Source organism: Meleagris gallopavo, chromosome 3 (assembly GCF_905368555.1).
Source record: "Meleagris gallopavo chromosome 3, MGAL_WU_HG_1.1, whole genome shotgun sequence".
NCBI lineage: Eukaryota > Metazoa > Chordata > Aves > Galliformes > Phasianidae > Meleagris > Meleagris gallopavo.
In genome coordinates this window covers 34353895-34371459 of record NC_139406.1, presented here as the reverse complement: position 1 = coordinate 34371459, position 17565 = coordinate 34353895, and the positions used below count along the sequence as shown (strand labels likewise).

General features: G+C 35.7%; 1 protein-coding gene across 2 annotated transcripts in view; it reads left to right on the top strand.

Annotated features, from left to right (window-relative positions):
• Positions 1–17565, top strand: part of ELP2 (elongator acetyltransferase complex subunit 2) — a 32517-nt gene that overhangs the window by 10099 nt on the left and 4853 nt on the right. Inside the window, exons 7-16 of one of the 2 annotated variants that reach the window (XM_085220594.1) lie at positions 19–85; positions 1013–1147; positions 2044–2139; positions 3903–4006; positions 5155–5286; positions 5762–5911; positions 8965–9153; positions 11153–11222; positions 13413–13508; positions 13637–13694. In XM_085220594.1, coding sequence (XP_085076720.1) covers positions 19–85; positions 1013–1147; positions 2044–2139; positions 3903–4006; positions 5155–5286; positions 5762–5911; positions 8965–9153; positions 11153–11222; positions 13413–13508; positions 13637–13694 — 1097 coding nt within the window. The remainder of the gene's footprint in view (positions 1–18; positions 86–1012; positions 1148–2043; positions 2140–3902; positions 4007–5154; positions 5287–5761; positions 5912–8964; positions 9154–11152; positions 11223–13412; positions 13509–13636; positions 13695–17565) is intronic. The other variant, XM_085220595.1, reaches the window with a different exon arrangement.

Sequence of the window (17565 nt, the reverse complement as noted above, 5' to 3'; positions counted from 1 at the left end):
ACAGGCATTTTCATTCAGTTTCAGAAAACAGTAATACTCCCTGGCCATGAAGATTGGATAAGAGGCGTTGAATGGGCGATCTGTGGTCAGTATGAGAGATGAATGAAGTGAAATACTGGTTTAGTACCACTGCTGCTGTTTTACCACCCCAGCTGATGTTTTTGGCACACTGTGGCTTCTAAGCTCGTGTGGTTATGCATTTTTTTTCCTGAGGTGATGACACAAATGTTAAAAATCAAGGTAGAATTTTGTGTCTTATTAAAAACATAAGAATTGTTGAACCAATATCACAATTATTTATCAAGTTATCAGAATTGCCATACAGTAAGATTGATGCAGAACGTACTTGAGTTTACATCTCTCATTTTATTGTGATTACTTCAAGCCTGTTTACCTAACAACTGCCTAATGCAAATAGGAGCTTTAGGAATTTGTCCTCAGTATGGTGATATCTGTGTCTGAGTGAGAAATAGTTTGCCTCTTGTTCAGGACAGAAAAGCAGTACTTTTCTTCTTTCTCCTAGTGTGTAGTGATGGCTTTTTTTTTTTTTTCCCTGTAAGAATAGGAGATTGAGGAGAACCTATGTAGATGCTATCAAATATTTCTTGTAGTGGACAAAATAAAATAGAAGGCATTAGAGGAATCTATAATCCTGAAGGAAGAAAGGGAGGAAAGAAGTTCTTGAAAGTATTAGATTGCTCATTATCAGAAATTTGGATAACAAAGGCCATAAGTAATAGGGAAGCATATCTGTGGTTTTTAGCACAACGTTTCTAACAGGCAGGGAAATGTTCATTGTCAGTATGATCTAAACTAGTGGAGAGCGTGAAATGTTAAGATGAGTTGATGTTGAAATTAACCAGCAGTGTTGATACTTGTGCAATGGAAAAAATGAGGGTATATTGTAATGAATATTTGGAGAGATGGTAAGTTAGTCATGGTATTTATTTATTGCAGTGAAAATATGGCTTTTTTTAGATTTATTTATTTATTTTTTTTTTAAACCAAATAGGTGATGATCTATTCTTAGCAAGCTGTGCTCAGGATTGTTTGATAAGAATTTGGAAAGTGTGTTCAAAATCAAAGCAGTTTTCAGAAATTGAAGATGATACCATCAGACTGAAAGAGAATGTTTTTACTGTTAAAGGTAGGTAAAAGCTGTAAAATTCTCTTTTACAATTGGTTGTGTATCTGGTAGTGGTTTTGGGAGGGTTGTCAAGAGGATTACTATCTCATTTCTTTTGTTTCTTGTATTTAAAATAATCAGAGACCAGTTTAACTGCATTATTTTATTCAGCTATTAGAAAAAGTTGAGTTGCTGTTTTAAAGCAGCAAATATGTAAAAAGTTAATGACGTGTTCCAAAAAATGATGAAGTGGTGAGAAAACTTAATATCAACCTATATTGTTACATGTATTCTAAATGCACTCCATAGTCATGAGATACATTTGTCTGTGGGAGACATGCTGTTATGTAGCTCCCCTCCCGCTTAATGACATATTTTAAATTCAGTGCTTTAAAAGCACTGAATGCTTAAACCTTAGCAACGGATTGGAGAGAACAGATAAATATGTGCAGGTTTACTTTGTGTTTATTTAACATACATTTTGAGCAATCTAAAGTCATAAGCTTGCAATTTTGACATTAGGAAGTATAACATCGCTTGTATGATGATGTATGTAGAAATTGCTCATGAGACTTGCTACAAATCCTAATTCATTGTTGCATTTGCAATAATTTGGAGATACAAATATGTCTAAGTGTATGGGCACAGCTGATATTGGATGATTTATTTCAGAATTCCTTGAGAGCTTTCCAGGAGTTCTGTGATGCCACTGCGAGGCAATAGATGTCCTGTTACTGTCAACATGATATGCAGGCCTTATGGCAAAGTATGTTTTCAAGGATCTTTTCAATGCCAGAAGGCTATTGAGATGGTGATAAATGATGAAAGCAGTTGATTTATTATTGAAGATATCAGAAATGGTCTGTTTTTTTTCTTGGCTTTTAGAAAGAAATGTGCTTTTCTCTGATTTGTGGTAGATACTGATACAACGTACGCAATTACTTTGGAGTCTGTGCTGGCTGGCCATGAAAATTGGGTGTATGCAGTCCACTGGCAGCCTTCCTTTTCCAAAGGTAAGCTGTTACCAAGCATCTAGCAGTTATGCTAAGCATTGTATATATGAAGTAGAGTCACATCTGTTTATTGTGTTTGCATGTTCACTTGTCACTGTGGACTACAACAGTGTTTGAATTTTTCAACTGATGTTTTACCAGTAAATATGTGTTTTGGCTGAATGTGCCACAATAGCAATCTTAACGGCACAGATCTCTCTGTTGCCTAATGTTGTCTTTCACTTATGTTTTCTTTTGTGGATGAATTAACAGAGATGTACTTGTTTTATTGTGGTTGATTTCCTATTTACGTAATAAAAAATAATTTATCGTCATGAATTAATAGCTCTAATGTTTTCTTTTGTTACATGCATTTGAAATGTATGTTCTTTGGAAGGTCAGTATTAACTTGAGTGCTCCTTTCTTCTTCTTAGACTAGAAAGTAACAAATAGCAACATTTGGAAGATAAATCTTCAGTCTTCCAAACGTTAACTTAACATGCCATGAATTCTTGAGTGTCAGGTTCCATTAGCTAGAATGTAGCTTTAAGGTATTAATGTGGGCTCTCATTGAAGATTGTTCTTTAATTTTACACCTTGCTCTAGTCTTTTTTTTTTTTTTTTAAATCCTTAAATTCTGACAGCCTTGTTTGCAGTATTGATTTGTTGGTGCATGTCTGCCTAGTATGTAAGGGAATGAGATTCTCAGTTTGTTGTGTTTGCACTATCAAAAGGCCCTTGTGGATTTGTTGTTCGCAGACCTTTTTCTTTTCTTTAGTTTGTTATATCCCTACCTTATTTTTTTTCTTTTGGACAGCAGTACAAGAATTTGCCTCTTAAATCAAGATTTATGCAAAAAGCAGGCTTGTAAATCTTGCCTTGCAATAAAAAAATTGTTTTATTGTTAGATTATGTTTTCCAGATACCTTGTATCAAGCTTCTGCATACATACAGCTGCTTGTGTTATGTGGCCCTTCCCAGTCATGGTACTCTGAAATAGATCTTCATGTTCACTAGAGGCAGGCTGATTGGAGAGACGTATTTCAGGCACTGCTTATCACTTGTCAGTATAGAACATAGAAGATCTGGTGCTGACTTAAGATACTGCCTCAGAAGATGCCCACTAGTGTCTTTAGGCTCCTCAAACAGTTCTCCTAGGCAATTACCCAGCACCTTTCCACTCTGACTGTGTTGGGCTGTTGCCTTGAGAGTTTCATTATGTTCTAGGGTGCTATTGGTGCTGCTATACTTCTTACAGGGTGCTAGTGTCTACTTAAATTCCATGAATCTAAAGCTGAGTTCGAAGAAAAAACAAACAAACAGAAAAACCAACACATGGTGAATAGATGTGATGATTATTATTGTTGGCATAGGGATTATTATTTTGTTTGAAGCTGGAAATTCAGTAAGAAGTTGAGGAACAGAACCATGAACTTCTGTGTGGTCTCTCTTGAAGCTCTAGCTCTTCCTCCAAATAACCTTTTTTTCCAGTGTCAGTTTGAAGTGAATAAACAGTAGAATGTAGTTGTTTGAAGTGAATAAACAGTAGAATGTAGTTGTTCTCTTGTTTGTGTTTTGCATTTCCTTTTGGATTGATGGTTGAAAAATACAGTGCCTATTAATGAACACTTAATAAGAATGTAATACCTATTAACTGTGGCATCTAAGTGTTGCATTGCACGTCTCTTCCGCTGAACAAATTTGAGTGTGTTTAGATTTCAGTAAGAGCAAGTTCTTTTATTAAAGCATTCTTAGATTGTAGAGTTATCTTTTTCCTTATACAGTAGGTGGCAGCATGCAACAACCAATGAGGATATTGTCTGCATCGATGGACAAAACTGTGATCATCTGGGAACCTGATAAGGAGTCCGGAGTTTGGCTAGAACAGGCAAGTGTCAGTCTTTTCCACAATACAAACTGTATTAAAACTGTCTCTCCAGCACTGTGGGTGTAATGGAGGCAACTAAAACTATAAAATTATGCAAAAGAAAGGTAGCAAATTTTTCTTACAGAGTACGCATTCTAATGCTGTGCTGCAAGTAAAACATACTTGTCAAAAATGATGTGATGCAGCATAGCTTTTATTACTTGCTTATTATGTTATTAGGAAGTTTGTCAGAATAGTTTCTGCTTAACTGTTACTATTCATAGAAGAGCAAGTCAGGTGCAGTATAGTAACACTCATGGTAAATAGAGGAAGAAACCACCCAGAAATATTTATAGTTAATCCCTGTGGGAACATGCACCCAAGCAGTTCCTGCAGAGCAGCTAACACATGATTCACAAGCCCTGTTTTAATCACAGTAACTTTTTCATGGGTGTTGACATTAGGGTTTTCCTCCATTTGAGCTGAATACTTTGTGTTTCAATGTATTATGTTGGTTTTCTAATGTGGGTCATCTTAAATAAACAAGTAATAAAACCCAGATTTATCTAATGCTTTGGTAGATGTCTCTGGAAGAGCACTAGAAACATATTGCAGTAGTTCTGTTGAATTTGTTTGTGTTACGTTACGCCAACCATTGTTTATGATTTTTCCTATCACAAAGGAAGTTCTAATGCTCTCCTGGGGAAAAGAAGAGAAGTATAGTAGTGATTATAATTTTTCCTCTGTTCCATTGAAAAGCCTTTCTACTTGAAGCATGGAGTAGTACGCAACAGGATAATCGTATAGAGATGCTGATTGTTGTTGTAGTTATGCCAAAATTTACAAATTTCAAAGAAGTAATTGTGCCATTAAACTTGTACTAAGTTGTTACTTTTTTTTTTTTTAACTTTCCATTTGCATTGGTTGGACCTCAGATTGCACGATATCCCTTCTGAGGTACTTGTGATGGGAGACTGTGTTAAAATGGCCTGCAGCTTTAATTCCTATGATACGTTAATGCTTAATTTTGCAGTTACCCAAAATGTTTAAAGAATATTATTTAATACAAACTCTTGCCTATAACTAATTTGCATCTCATGAGATTAGGGTGACTTCATGTTAACTGAAGGCCATTTTCATGGATGTTTTGTTTCTGGTCATTAATTCAGGTGCGGGTAGGTGAAGTGGGTGGTAATACCCTTGGATTTTTTGACTGCCAGTTTAGTCCAGATGGTTCAATGATCATTGCTCATGCTTTTCATGGAGCATTCCACCTTTGGAAACAGGCTTCAGTTAATAAGGTATGTTATTTGTTTATTTATTATTACTAGTTCTTATCATTTACTAGCTCTTGTCATTTAGTTGTATAGTTAATAGAAAATATCAGGTGTAACACTACAGCTTAAAATTAATGATAGAATTGGTCCTTCTCTGAGTATAATATTCTGCAGAAGCCTCACTCCTGCATAGGGAAGAGGCTGGAATTAACCAGAATATAAAGCTATTGCCTCTGTGTGGGATCCACAGTCATTGGAACAACTTGAGCACATTTGTAATTGTGCTTTCCTCAGAAGTGGTACCTGAACCACTTACACTATTTTCTTCTAGGTTGGGGCAATAAAATTGTATTGGTGTCCCTGTACCTACTTTGAGATCTAATAATATGCTATTTTTAAATGTCTATTTTATTTTTTTTTCCTAATCACTTTTGTTACAATATGCTGATTGGTCAGTTGAAAACACATTGCTTCTTTGATGTCTTTAAATTTTTAATAGAAAGAATGGACTCCAGAAGTTGTGATTTCAGGACATTTTAACAGTGTTGAGGATGTACAGTGGGACCCAGAAGGAGAATTTATCATCAGTGTTGGTTCTGATCAAACTACTAGATTATTTGCTCCATGGAAAAGAAAACATGAGACACAGGTATGATCTTCAAAAATTTGTGGGGTTGGTAAAGGCTTGCCTTTCCTGAGTTTGGAATAAGTCCTTTGAGTATAGTTTTTATCTTAAATATCCTCAAGCCATGATATTCAAAACTGCTTCTGTAAATGTTTGGCTTAGTTATTCAGTATGTGTTGTTTTCACTTTAAAAATACTAGTTGCAAGTTTTAGTAATCACATGACTGATTGCTGTTTCAATTGCTGAGTTCACCTCTGGGTTACCTTCAGTTAATGTTCTCCTGGGTTCTTAAAAACAAAAACAAAAACCAAGCCCTGAAATAAGTCGTGCAAGAGTACGTGCCTGATTCTCATAATCATCTTTTGCTCTTGTGTAATGCTTAGCTAAGCACTGTGGAGGATGACCATAAAGATACTCAGCCTTGTTCTTTTCCCACATGCTCTATCTAAGCACATTTCTCACTCTATTTCTATTTTATTTATTTATCTATTTTTATATTATTTTCTTTGTGAATGTGGCTTTTACCAGAATGACTACCCACCACTGAGCTGCGTTTGGCACTTATTCCTTCAGCTGATCAGGAACAGTTACTCCTGAATAACTGTCTTCCAAAAGAAGTCTAAATTTTGTTGTAAGGAAACCCTGTCTGGGAATGCTGCAGTTGCAGTTTCTCACTGATCATTCATTTTGCTAGCCTGCAAACACAGGATTGTGTTGTTTTGTTTTTATTTTCTTGACAGAACGTTCCATTCAGGAAACCTCCAGAAACTAGAGCACTGAAGTCATGTAAGGTCCTGTGCTAGGGGGGAGGTAAAGCGTAGCTGTTACCAGAGAAGCTTAGCTAAGTCACTAGCATGAACAGTTCCTTGTTTTTTTGTTCTTCCAGACTACACAGAAGTGGTAGCAATCCCAGATCAATTTGTAAGCTTTTCTTTGTATTTTATGAAGAGCACCTCCATTTGTTTCTCTGCCACTTTTCCCTCATCTCCAGGCTGGCAGGTGCAGCAGCTCTGTGGAAAAGATAGAATGCTGGATTTGGCATATGGAAACAAAGTCCAGAACTAGCATGTTATGTAAGCTGACAGCATTCAAAACAGCTGTCAGTAGCATATTCTCTGTGACCTACTGAAGCACCACTTCTCATTATGTGTACTGTTTGCTAAATATTTGTCTGGAAGAACTGATCTTTACCTATGCAGCTGTTCCTCTTATCTCTGAAATTTTAGAATTAGTGAACTGATTTAGCAGAATAATTCTTATCTAAGTGAATTGAATTATTGTACTTCTTCCTGATCTGACAAACAGCAGCCATCTGGCTGGGTAGACCACATGTAAAGTCAAGTGACACCAATACTTTTTGCTATAGGAGAAAGCTGTAGTAACCTGTAGGTAGGGTGAGGTGTAGGGTTGTAGTAGAAATGGGTCATGTGAAGGGGAATGGAACACTAGGCAATGCAAGCTTTTAAAATGCCAGCCTTTCCTTACCATACTGAGTTTTTAGCATCTGAAGAATTACAATAGATAACATCTGATATTTGTCTGGATGGTTCAGATATCTATTAAAAGTTAAATAAATATTGAGCTTTTTTACTAAAGAGTACGTAGTGCTAAAGGCAAATTATTATCCCTTAAAATTTCAATTCTGATATAGTGCTGTGTTCACATGTCAGAAATAAGGAATAATACATAACTTGAATTTGTCATGCAGACTTACTCCTAAAATTTACTGGGAGAAGATTTTTGCGCAAACTTGCACAACCCTCCTTCTGCTTCGGTGTTTTTTTTGTTTGTTTTTCTGTTTGTTTTTAATTTTATGTACTGTATTTTAAAGTAAGCAAAGATTTACCCAGTGTAGGGAAAGGAGGGTTTATTCCAATTTATTGCACTATTAGCTTTTTTTTTTTTTTTTTTTTTTTAGTAATTGAGTATTTTTTTTTCTAATTGGAAAATATCGCTCTTTTGGTTCTCCGTAAGGTTCCATTCATGTTGCATAGAAAGTTTAAAAATGAGATTTGAATGAATTTTTAGTGTAGTACAGGAAATTTAGAGTCAGCATAATGCCTGTTTGTGTAATACCTGGTATAATATAAATTCTTTGACTGCAGTTTTTCAGGGACTTTAATACTGAGGTAATATAAATTCTGATTGAATAAAATTACAACTAGCAGAACTAAAATTAATTCAGAAATATACATCAGCTGAAATATACTATATAAATAACAACAAATGATTCTCCCTAAAAGTTTTTTCATGACACTGCATTTGCTAGAAAATGAGGTTTCTTTCTTTTAAGAATCTTTACTTTCATATATAGAATAAATACAATTTTTTAGGAAACCAATGTGAACAATTTAATATATTCTTGCTAGTATTCTTTGCTTTGTGTTACAATTAAAAAAATAGATCTTACCCGTTTAATTTTTGGTTAGCTGTTGATTCTCTTTTTTGGGTTAATGGATTAAAGTATGAGGAAACTAAAAAACTGTTTCCAATGAAAATGTTTCTAAAATCATCAGGGTTTTCCAATTGTTTTTGTAATAAGGAGCTATTTTGGTCTTGTCAGTTCTTGTACATCTTCTACAAAGTGATTTTGCTAATATTAGTTATGGAGAAAATACAGGAAGTGGGAACCTATTGACGGCAATGCTGTCATGCTTCAGGAAAGGCAGATGAAGGAAGCAGGTACTTCTTGCTACGTTCTTAGGTCTTTCAGAGCTATGGTTTTGAAAGCAATAAATAGTATGCAGTCCTCCTTTTTTTAAAGCAACTCGTGCCCTTTGCTTCAAGGTATAGCATGAAGAAGTTTCAGTGACTAGTTTGCCACAAAGGTAAGCAAATGCCCTAGGAGACTTGAGAAGTTACCCCATTCAGTAATTACGAGTCATTTGGTGGAAGAATGGGAGTTAGTTGACATATGTGAGCATACACCAGTTTTATAAACATTAATAGAAGGTTGTTAGCTTTCCTTCATGTTAATAAAGTCAGCAAGGAATGTATTAATGCTTTTTTTACATCTCAAAATCTTACTGCTTCTCTGATTAAGAATTGTATTTTAACTGCATTTCTGTTTGTGTAGGTAACCTGGCATGAAATAGCCCGGCCTCAAGTACATGGGTATGACATGCGTTGTCTGGCAATGATTGGCAGGTTTCAGTTTGTGTCAGGAGCAGATGAAAAAGTGCTTCGAGTTTTTTGTGCTCCTAAGAATTTTATAGAAAATTTCAGTAACATCACTGGTATTCCAATGGAGAAGCTGTGTTCCCATGTAAGTATTTTAAAGCAGTTTTAAATGAAGCCCAGCCCTTTTCCATGTAAATGATATCAATGCTTTAGAAAACATCAAAATGTAACGATACTGAATCTTAACTTTATTTCTCCTTCCTCTGTGTGCTTTTTCAAATATATTTCATGATGTTTTCATAGAACCACTAAGGTTCGAAAAGACCACTAAGGTCATCTAGTCCAACTGTCAACCTATCCCCCACCATGTCCACTAAGTACTTGAAATAAAACAAGGCATGTTGTCTGAAGATTGTTAAGAATATGGGTAAATTAAAAAATAAAAATAAAAAAATCAGCCCAAGTAGACTAGTGTATATATTTGATGATTTGAAAACGAACACTAATGCCTGACAATGTGCTTCTTCTTAATTTGAGGGTGTAGTAGTCTTCTTTATATGTAATTATTATTGTGTGGTTTTGCATTGTTTTGTCTTGGTTTTTTTTTTTTTTTTTATTGTATATTTGGAAATAGAACCAAGCACCAAGCTTTCAGCACTGCTGTTGGTAGTTCTAGACAAATATTTATAAATATGTATTTACTCATGCTTTGTTTTCTCTTGGCTGTGGAAATCTTCTTGTGAGGCTAGTAGATTTCAGTTCATGTAGGCCTTAGCTGTTGTATACAAGTGAGCGTTCCTCCTTGGTGGAAAGATAAGACTTGCAGCATTGCTATCCTTTGTTTGCTACTCATTCACTTTAGGAACTAATTCTGATTTTTCTTTGCATTTTGTCAAGCAGCCCTCTTTCAGAATTGTTTCCTTTTTGCATTTCTAGCTTAAAAGCAATGTTTTCTGCGTAGCTTCTCAAAACAGATTAGCCCTTCCATTTTGTTTAACATTTGAAATGTGTAGGATAGCAATCTATTAATTTTTGGTAGCAAGAAGTTACATAAGTAGCTATCTATTGCTAATTGTGTTAAGTCGTTGTAAGCATTTGTACTGATGATGTTGTACAAGTAACATTGTGCTTTTATAATGTTGGCAGATGTCATTATTTTACTTTTATGTAGACTTGCCTTATCAGCTCTTCCTCTGAATGCTGTGTTTTGATCTATGATATCACAAAATGTCTCATACAGACTTTGTCTAAAGAGGAAGGCTTCACAAGCTGTAATGATACAGATACTCTTAAGCAGCTTAATTGAAATAGTTTTGTGTGAATACTTTTCATTGGTGTGTAAGCTTTGTCTGAACTTTGTTCAAATGCCTTTCCAAAGAAAGTGCTTAAAACCAAACAGACCAGCTTTATATTCAAACAGGAGGACGAGCAGGATTACATGCAGTTCAAACCTATTGGCTTGTGTTATACCTTACGTTATAATCAAGAAGCATTTTTGTTTTAAAAGCCACTTATATATGTCAGTGTCATATGTTTTCTCATCAAGTTATGAATGTTTAAATAAGTAACATCTTATTCTAGGCCGTCACCTAAATTTTAAGTCCAGTCTTTGTTCAAACTTTTCAAACCCTTGAACAAAGGAATTTTACAGTTGTTAGATCTAAAGCTTTTCTATCTCTGCACGAAGGTCCTGAAGCTCAATTCCTGTCTAATTTTTGGCCATGTATTCCACCCACATCTCTGTGTTATGTGCTAGATTGTGTTGGAAGTCATGGGCAGAGACACTCCTTTAATTCACCTCAGAACAGACTACTTCCCAGTCCTATTGCATTACTGACTGCAGTGCTCTCAGCTGAGCCTTATCGTGTGTGTCCTAAATAAAATTATAGTTGGAAACCTGAATGTAGAAATAAAGATACATGTTTTACAGAACTTTTGTGCTGAGGCCTTAGATTAAGCTTTTTTTTTTTTTTCTTCATATTGTCTCAGGTGTGCTGTGGGGTGAGTTGGGAGTTTTCCAAAGCCTCCCCTTCACTTCTCTCTAGAAAAGTCCCTGTTTTCACAGGGATTTATTAACCTATGGCCTTTAAAACTTGGTCCTACATGACAATTTGTGAAACTTTTCTCTCTCTTTTCAAATTCAGCAATCTTCTGACCTTCCAGAAGGTGCAACTGTGCCAGCACTGGGTTTATCCAATAAGGCTGTTTTTGAAGGTATGGCTAATAAGAAATAATAATGAGAAGTGATGGTGCTTCACGTGTAAAGCTTTTTTTTTAATAATTTCATCAATGTTTATCTTTTTGCTTGGTCTCACAGTGAACCTGACTGTAAGTTTATAAGTTAGAAGTAAAGTTGTGCAATGTATTTATTTTGTCTGGTAGCACTTAAATATGGCACTTAACAAAAACAGTGAGAACAAGTGAGAATCCTTTCTTGATTCATCCCTTTCTGTGCTTTTGGCTCCTCTCCTAAATATTCCGTAGTAAACCTTGTGTGAACCCCAAATGCTCATTCCTTGCCTCCCATGCTGTGACCCACATTCTGTAGGTAGTAACCCAAGGCCTCTCCTTGTTGTCTCCACCTAGACGTGAGGCTGGGTTGCATGCTTGAGGTGGACCTGGAAATATCCGGGGCACAATGTTACTCAGATTCCCCAAACTGCAGGTGTTCTTATGTTGTTCCCTCAATCAGATTGCTGACAACTTCTAGCAAAAAATAATTGATTATTATTAAATAAAGCTAGGTTCCACATTATTAAATCAGAGCTGTCTGCTGCTGTTCCTTGTTTCTCTGTGAAATAACAGTATCCTTGACCTCTAAACTGTATTCTGGAGTCCTGCTCATATGCTCCTTGGACGTTAGCACCCCTGTAGAGGTTGTAGAAGTAATGTAGTTTTAAGTGGAATTGGCCACATTTTTTATTCTTTTCCCATAAGAATAGACATAAACCTTTTGTAGGTAAATGACACTTTGTGAAAGCATTGGAGAAGAAGAACTGTTTATCTAACGTGAAGAAATGTTCTTTCAGTAAAGGCTGGAGAGACACCAGATCATATTAATGGAGCGGTGGTGGGGACACCAGGAAGGATAATTGTTTGGAGTGATAACTGTAACTGAGCCATATCTTGAGACTAGGTTTGGAAATGGGAAATCTGGTGTTTGATAAAGCATGTGGTAAAAATATATTTTAACTGAAATCTACAAATTAGGTTGGACCTTTTTTTTCCCTCTTTCCTGCCTAAACTTTTGTCAGAAGGTATGAATTAATAAAGGAAGTATGTGAATGAGATTTTATCTCCAGGATCTTTAATGTTAACATAGCTAAATTGTCCTAAAACCTATTTGAGAGGAAAAATATCCTTGTTGTACATGAAATAATTTATTTTGGCAAAAATCTTTTTTTTTCTTCTCTTTCATAAGGCCTTTCACTAACAGAGGGAAATAAGTTCGATATTCTAGAGTATCTTCACACAGATAGCAATAAAGTTCAGTTGATTTCATGTGCCATACCCAGCAGTAGCACTATAAATAGAAAAGCTGTCAAATTTCTGTGTGTTGTCCATATCGTCCACCAAATGCTATCAGCATTGATAGCTTAAGCTAAAGTTCCATGGAACATTGTTTTTGCTCACTCTACAGAGGAATCTTACAGTGAACAGCCATCAGGAAGTATATAAGTTAGATAACTGCTACTGATTTTTCTTTTTCTTTTTTTTTTTTCAAGGAGAAAGAAGGCAGGATGGATAACAAAATAGTCTTGCTGTTCTTCTGAATTCTCTGTACCTACTTTTTTAAACAGCTGTATACAAAATTTGCATTTTACAAAAAAGCACTTTACCCCAACTTAATATCTTAAATATTTCTTTCAAAGTGAAGGATAGAGTTGAATTTTAATGTAACTGAATAATTTCAGTTAGTACGTTTGCCTACAGCTACAAAGATTGAGCACTTGGCAGTTTTGCTGAAGTTTGCAAACTGTATGCAGACTTCTTCAAGCATGGCTTTTCATGTAGGTGTCTACATGATTTGAAATTAAACCTTGTTTCTTTAGATTTTTTTACTTAAATTTTCAAGGAGGAAAATGATTTAACACTAGGGACACAACAGTTTCAGCTCCTATTGACTGATTCTTTGATATATCAAAGTCTCTTTGGGAATCTCTGAAAGAGACTCTTGACAGTGAAGAGGTCAATCCCAGAGTAGAACTAGTCCAAAGGTTGGATTGTTCTTTTCAAAAGTCTTCTCAGTGTTACGTGCATCAGAATCACTGGATTCTAATGTTTGTATTAACGTTGCTTGGATTTTCAAAATAATGGAGGGTTTTCCCTTGTATAATACATGCTTATGTTTTCTCTTATGTCAAATATGTTCTCTACAGCTAATAAAGTCCTTATTTTGAATAGGAGATATATCTGCTCAAGTAGCTGAGGATGAAGAAACGTTTAATACTATTTCTAATCAGTATCCTGAGATATATTTTCAACCCCTGATCCTTACAGGTATGAGATTATTTTCTATTGTATGAAGTGGAGAATTAGGTTTATTGGATATTAACTTAGAAGCATAGTTTAGATGATTGTAGATTATCTACTGCCAAATTTAAATACGTTATGCAAATGTCTTTTAGAACCTCCTCAAGAGGATCACTTGCTGCAGAATACATTGTGGCCTGAAATTCAGAAGTTGTAAGTTTTTTTTTTTTTTTTTTTTTTTTTCCTGTAAAGCTATTGCAACATTAACATAGTCTGATCTCATAACTCTGCCTGACTTACTACCTGATTTGACCCTGTACAGCATATATCTTGTAAAATAAATATATGTATCACAAAGATATGAGTCTGAAGAAAAGGGCAGGAATTTTTTGCTTTCTTTTGCTTTTTGGCAGACTGTGCAGATCATGTCTGTCTTTCTGCTCAGGATGTAGTGCTAGTATTCAAGGCTGATGGGAGAAATAAGTAACTTCCTCTCAAAGCCCAAGGTAGTTGTCAGATGCAATAGATGGAAGCAGCAGCTGAAACAAGCTGTGGTTGGTGGTAGGGCAAGGGGGTGAATGTGGATTAAGATGGTTGCAGACCCAGTTTGGGTATTGAATGCTGATAGACTAAGTTATGGTTCCAAATAGGTCACGCAAATAATTGTTCTGAGGTTGCAGGGTTTTAGAATTCTTCTACTGTGTTTTGTTCCTTCTTTTTCTGAGAGTCATCCAAAGTATTAATTTCATAACAATTTGCAAATGAAGTTTCTAACATATTTGTTCCCTCACGGTCTCAGTAACATTAGGCTACAATTGCTCAAGCTTCAAAGTTTTCTTGAGCTTCACCCAAAAGAGCTGGTCTCAGTTACAAGTTGTTGTGTGCTAACCTTAGCCAAAATTTGTTTTCTTTACTTACTGTCAATTAGATCAGCTCTTTGAACCTCTCCGGGTGGTTGCAATTGGCAGTACCAGGGAGTTGATAGGAAGTGGAGGGGATAGTGGAAAAACGTCTTAACTGTAGCTTTTGCATGGCTGTTTTAAGTGAATTTAGGTAACAGTGCTGCTCTGGAAGCAGAGCTGTGAGTTGGAAACTGAATATCTACATATATTGGGCAGCATTCTCATTTCTGATCTTGAGTATACAAAGGAATGAGTCATTTCAAGTTCTTATGTATTTTCTAACGTGAATCTCTTGAAACAGTAGTCTCAGGCAGAAGCAAGAATGTTGAGTATTTGATGACTACGTTTACCAATTTTATGGCTTTGTTTGGGGAGGGGAAATGGAAGAGGAAATATTTAAAACACAACAACAACAAAAAAAACCCAACATTTTAGGAAAGCTGTTTGCAAATTACTTTCATTTGACTGAGTAGGAGGTTTTGTTGGGAACTCATCTTTATGTTCAGCTGGGCAGTTAATCTTCTTTGAATACTTTTAAACGCTTTTACACCAGGGAAGCTGGCAGGAACTAGACTGTGTCTGTATGTTTTGTAATTACCAACGATTACATTAAATGCTTCTCCTGTGCATGCAACGGCTGCTAATGCATCTGCTTTATTTAACTAGTTTGGTGGTGATCATAAGCGGTGAAAAGGGGCCAAGGCCAAAATTTTCGTTTGTTTGCCTCTGACACTTTTCAGTGTCTAACCAAGTGTTTATTGTTGATATTCTGTTACAGGAGTACTGCTTATCAACTCTCGTTTAGTAAAATATCCTTTATTTTATGATGGCTCTCAGGTGACTTATCAGCAATTTTTTTCTGTTTTTAGAGAAACTTTTAATGGTAGCGATTCCTTTGTGTAAAGGAAACAAGATGCAAGCTGTCTTTCAGATTTTTTTTTTTGTTCAGGATAATCTTGAAAGAAGTAACATGAAATTGCATAATGCAGATTTCGAGTTACCATGGCAGCAGAAAAACAGCATGAGGAACTGACTTGCCAAAAATAGCCTCTTTGTTATTGACATTTGTGTATTCCCAGCTCTAGCTCAGCACCAAATTTTGAAGGATTAGTGTTCAGTTTTGATAACTATTTGGTTGAGTGGGTTTTAGCATGAAGAACTTGCTGAATTTTTTTTACATAATCTAATAACTTTAAGATAAAAATATGATAAATCCTATGCGAATATGCTAATCCTTATCCTCTTGGAAAATTACCATAGAATGTATATATGCAAAATGTATGTTTTATGTAGTACACTTGGAAGTCCTGAGACATCCTTTTTGACACTAGAAAATTACAGTAATCATAATCATTTGCCTGGCAACCTTGAACGTTCATTCGGCTCACCTGTGCATAAAAAAAGTTATGAATTACAAATTGCTAAGGCAAAATGGCTTGTGGCTGGAAATGTCATTTCATTATTCATTCATACAGTTGCTTCACTCTCCATTGTAAAGCCTTTTTTGTGCTGCATTATGTAACGAAGGGATGGGATTGAATGCGTATGGGTGGAGAGAGGGCTTGTGACTGGGACTTGCTGTCTTCATCTTTAATGAAGTCACACCTCAGTGAGTCCCTGCTTGTACAGATGCATTTTATAGTTTAGTTTATTTTTTGGGGGGCTAGAGGGAGAGTTTATATCTTTTTGGGCCTTCCAGGATTTGCATGAAGCTTATTGGCACAAATTGTCACTTGTTCAGGATGTTGCTCTAAGCTTTGGGGATTGTTCCTGGGGAGCGAAGTTGTAGCTGATGATTGTCCATCATCGCTGGGGAGGGAGGCACCTTCTCCTTGATCAGAACTCTGTTCTGATTTAGCTCTGAAGAGATGAACAGTTCTCCAGATAAACTCCTTTGGGCAACAGTATTGCAAAGACTTTGTTATATGGGACTGATGTTCATGGGATTTTACTTACAGCCAAAACAGCCATCTGTTTAAGTGGCAAATTACTGTCTGTGTCTGTTGAATAGAGTAACTGCTGGGCATATCCCACAGACAGACTCCCACATTCATGTCTGAAGTTTGGGGACGTGCTGGCACTTCGTGAAGAGTGTGTACAGGCCTTCTGGGAAGAGAGAGACTGGTGGCTGCTTAATTGGAATGTTAATTTGCAAATCTAATTGTCTTATAATGGTGAAGCTATTAATTTGTGTTTTCCCCTCACCCTTCCCCCAGAAGGGTTGTCATCATAATGTTTACTTTAAAAGTAGATTTCTGAAAGTTGTCTTATATTGGAAACTATTGAAAGTCAAGTTTTTAAAACTGAAAATATTATTCCATTAAAAGCGTATTTTCAGTGAAATTCAGTAAAGGAGAAACAGCTTGTGGAATAACTTGTGAAACAAAGCCAAAGTAACCACAGACTTATATAATGTATATGAGATAAAATATTGCAGAGTGTTTAACAGCAACATTTTGATCTTCTGTATGCAACTTTGCTCTTATTAAACAGAAGCATTAAAATACTCCTCCTTAAATGAAAATAAGACCTAAGACAGCATCTTTTACAAAGTCACACAAGCATAGGTCAGACAGAATCACAGAATACCCCGTCATACAGAATAAGGGATAATCAAGTAAATAGTCTCTGAGCATAAGGTCATGAGGAGTAATAAACAAGCCCTGATACCTCTGTACTTAGTGGCACTGAAAACAGTGTCCTTACGTTGTCGTTGTTCAGGAGTGATGATGGGAAAGCTAGAAAACGGGGAGGTGACTCCAAGTAAGGCTGGCCTCATGCAAAGATTGTTTAACTTTGGAGATTTCTGTGTTATTCCTTAAATATTCCTGTTCTTGATTAGATAAGTGAGTTATGTTGCCTAGGTTTCATCCAGAATTCTTACGGCTTTGCTTGGAACAGAAAGTGAAATGCTTGCTTAGGTACTATAAATCAGTACCTCCCTCCAGCAGCTGGTATTTAGCTGATATTTTTCTACTGTTTCAAGATGTTTCCAACTTTATTCTGCTTCTGATCTCTTCTGTGACTGATAGTAGTTTGTTAGCCTTTGTTTTTCTTTTGTGATTTTAAAATATATGGCTTCTAATTTTTATTGATAGCGTTAAAATTGTTTTACAAGAAAATAAGAGTACATTAAATGCTGTCTGCTTTTAGTTAATAATTGCAGTAGGTTTTGCATTGCT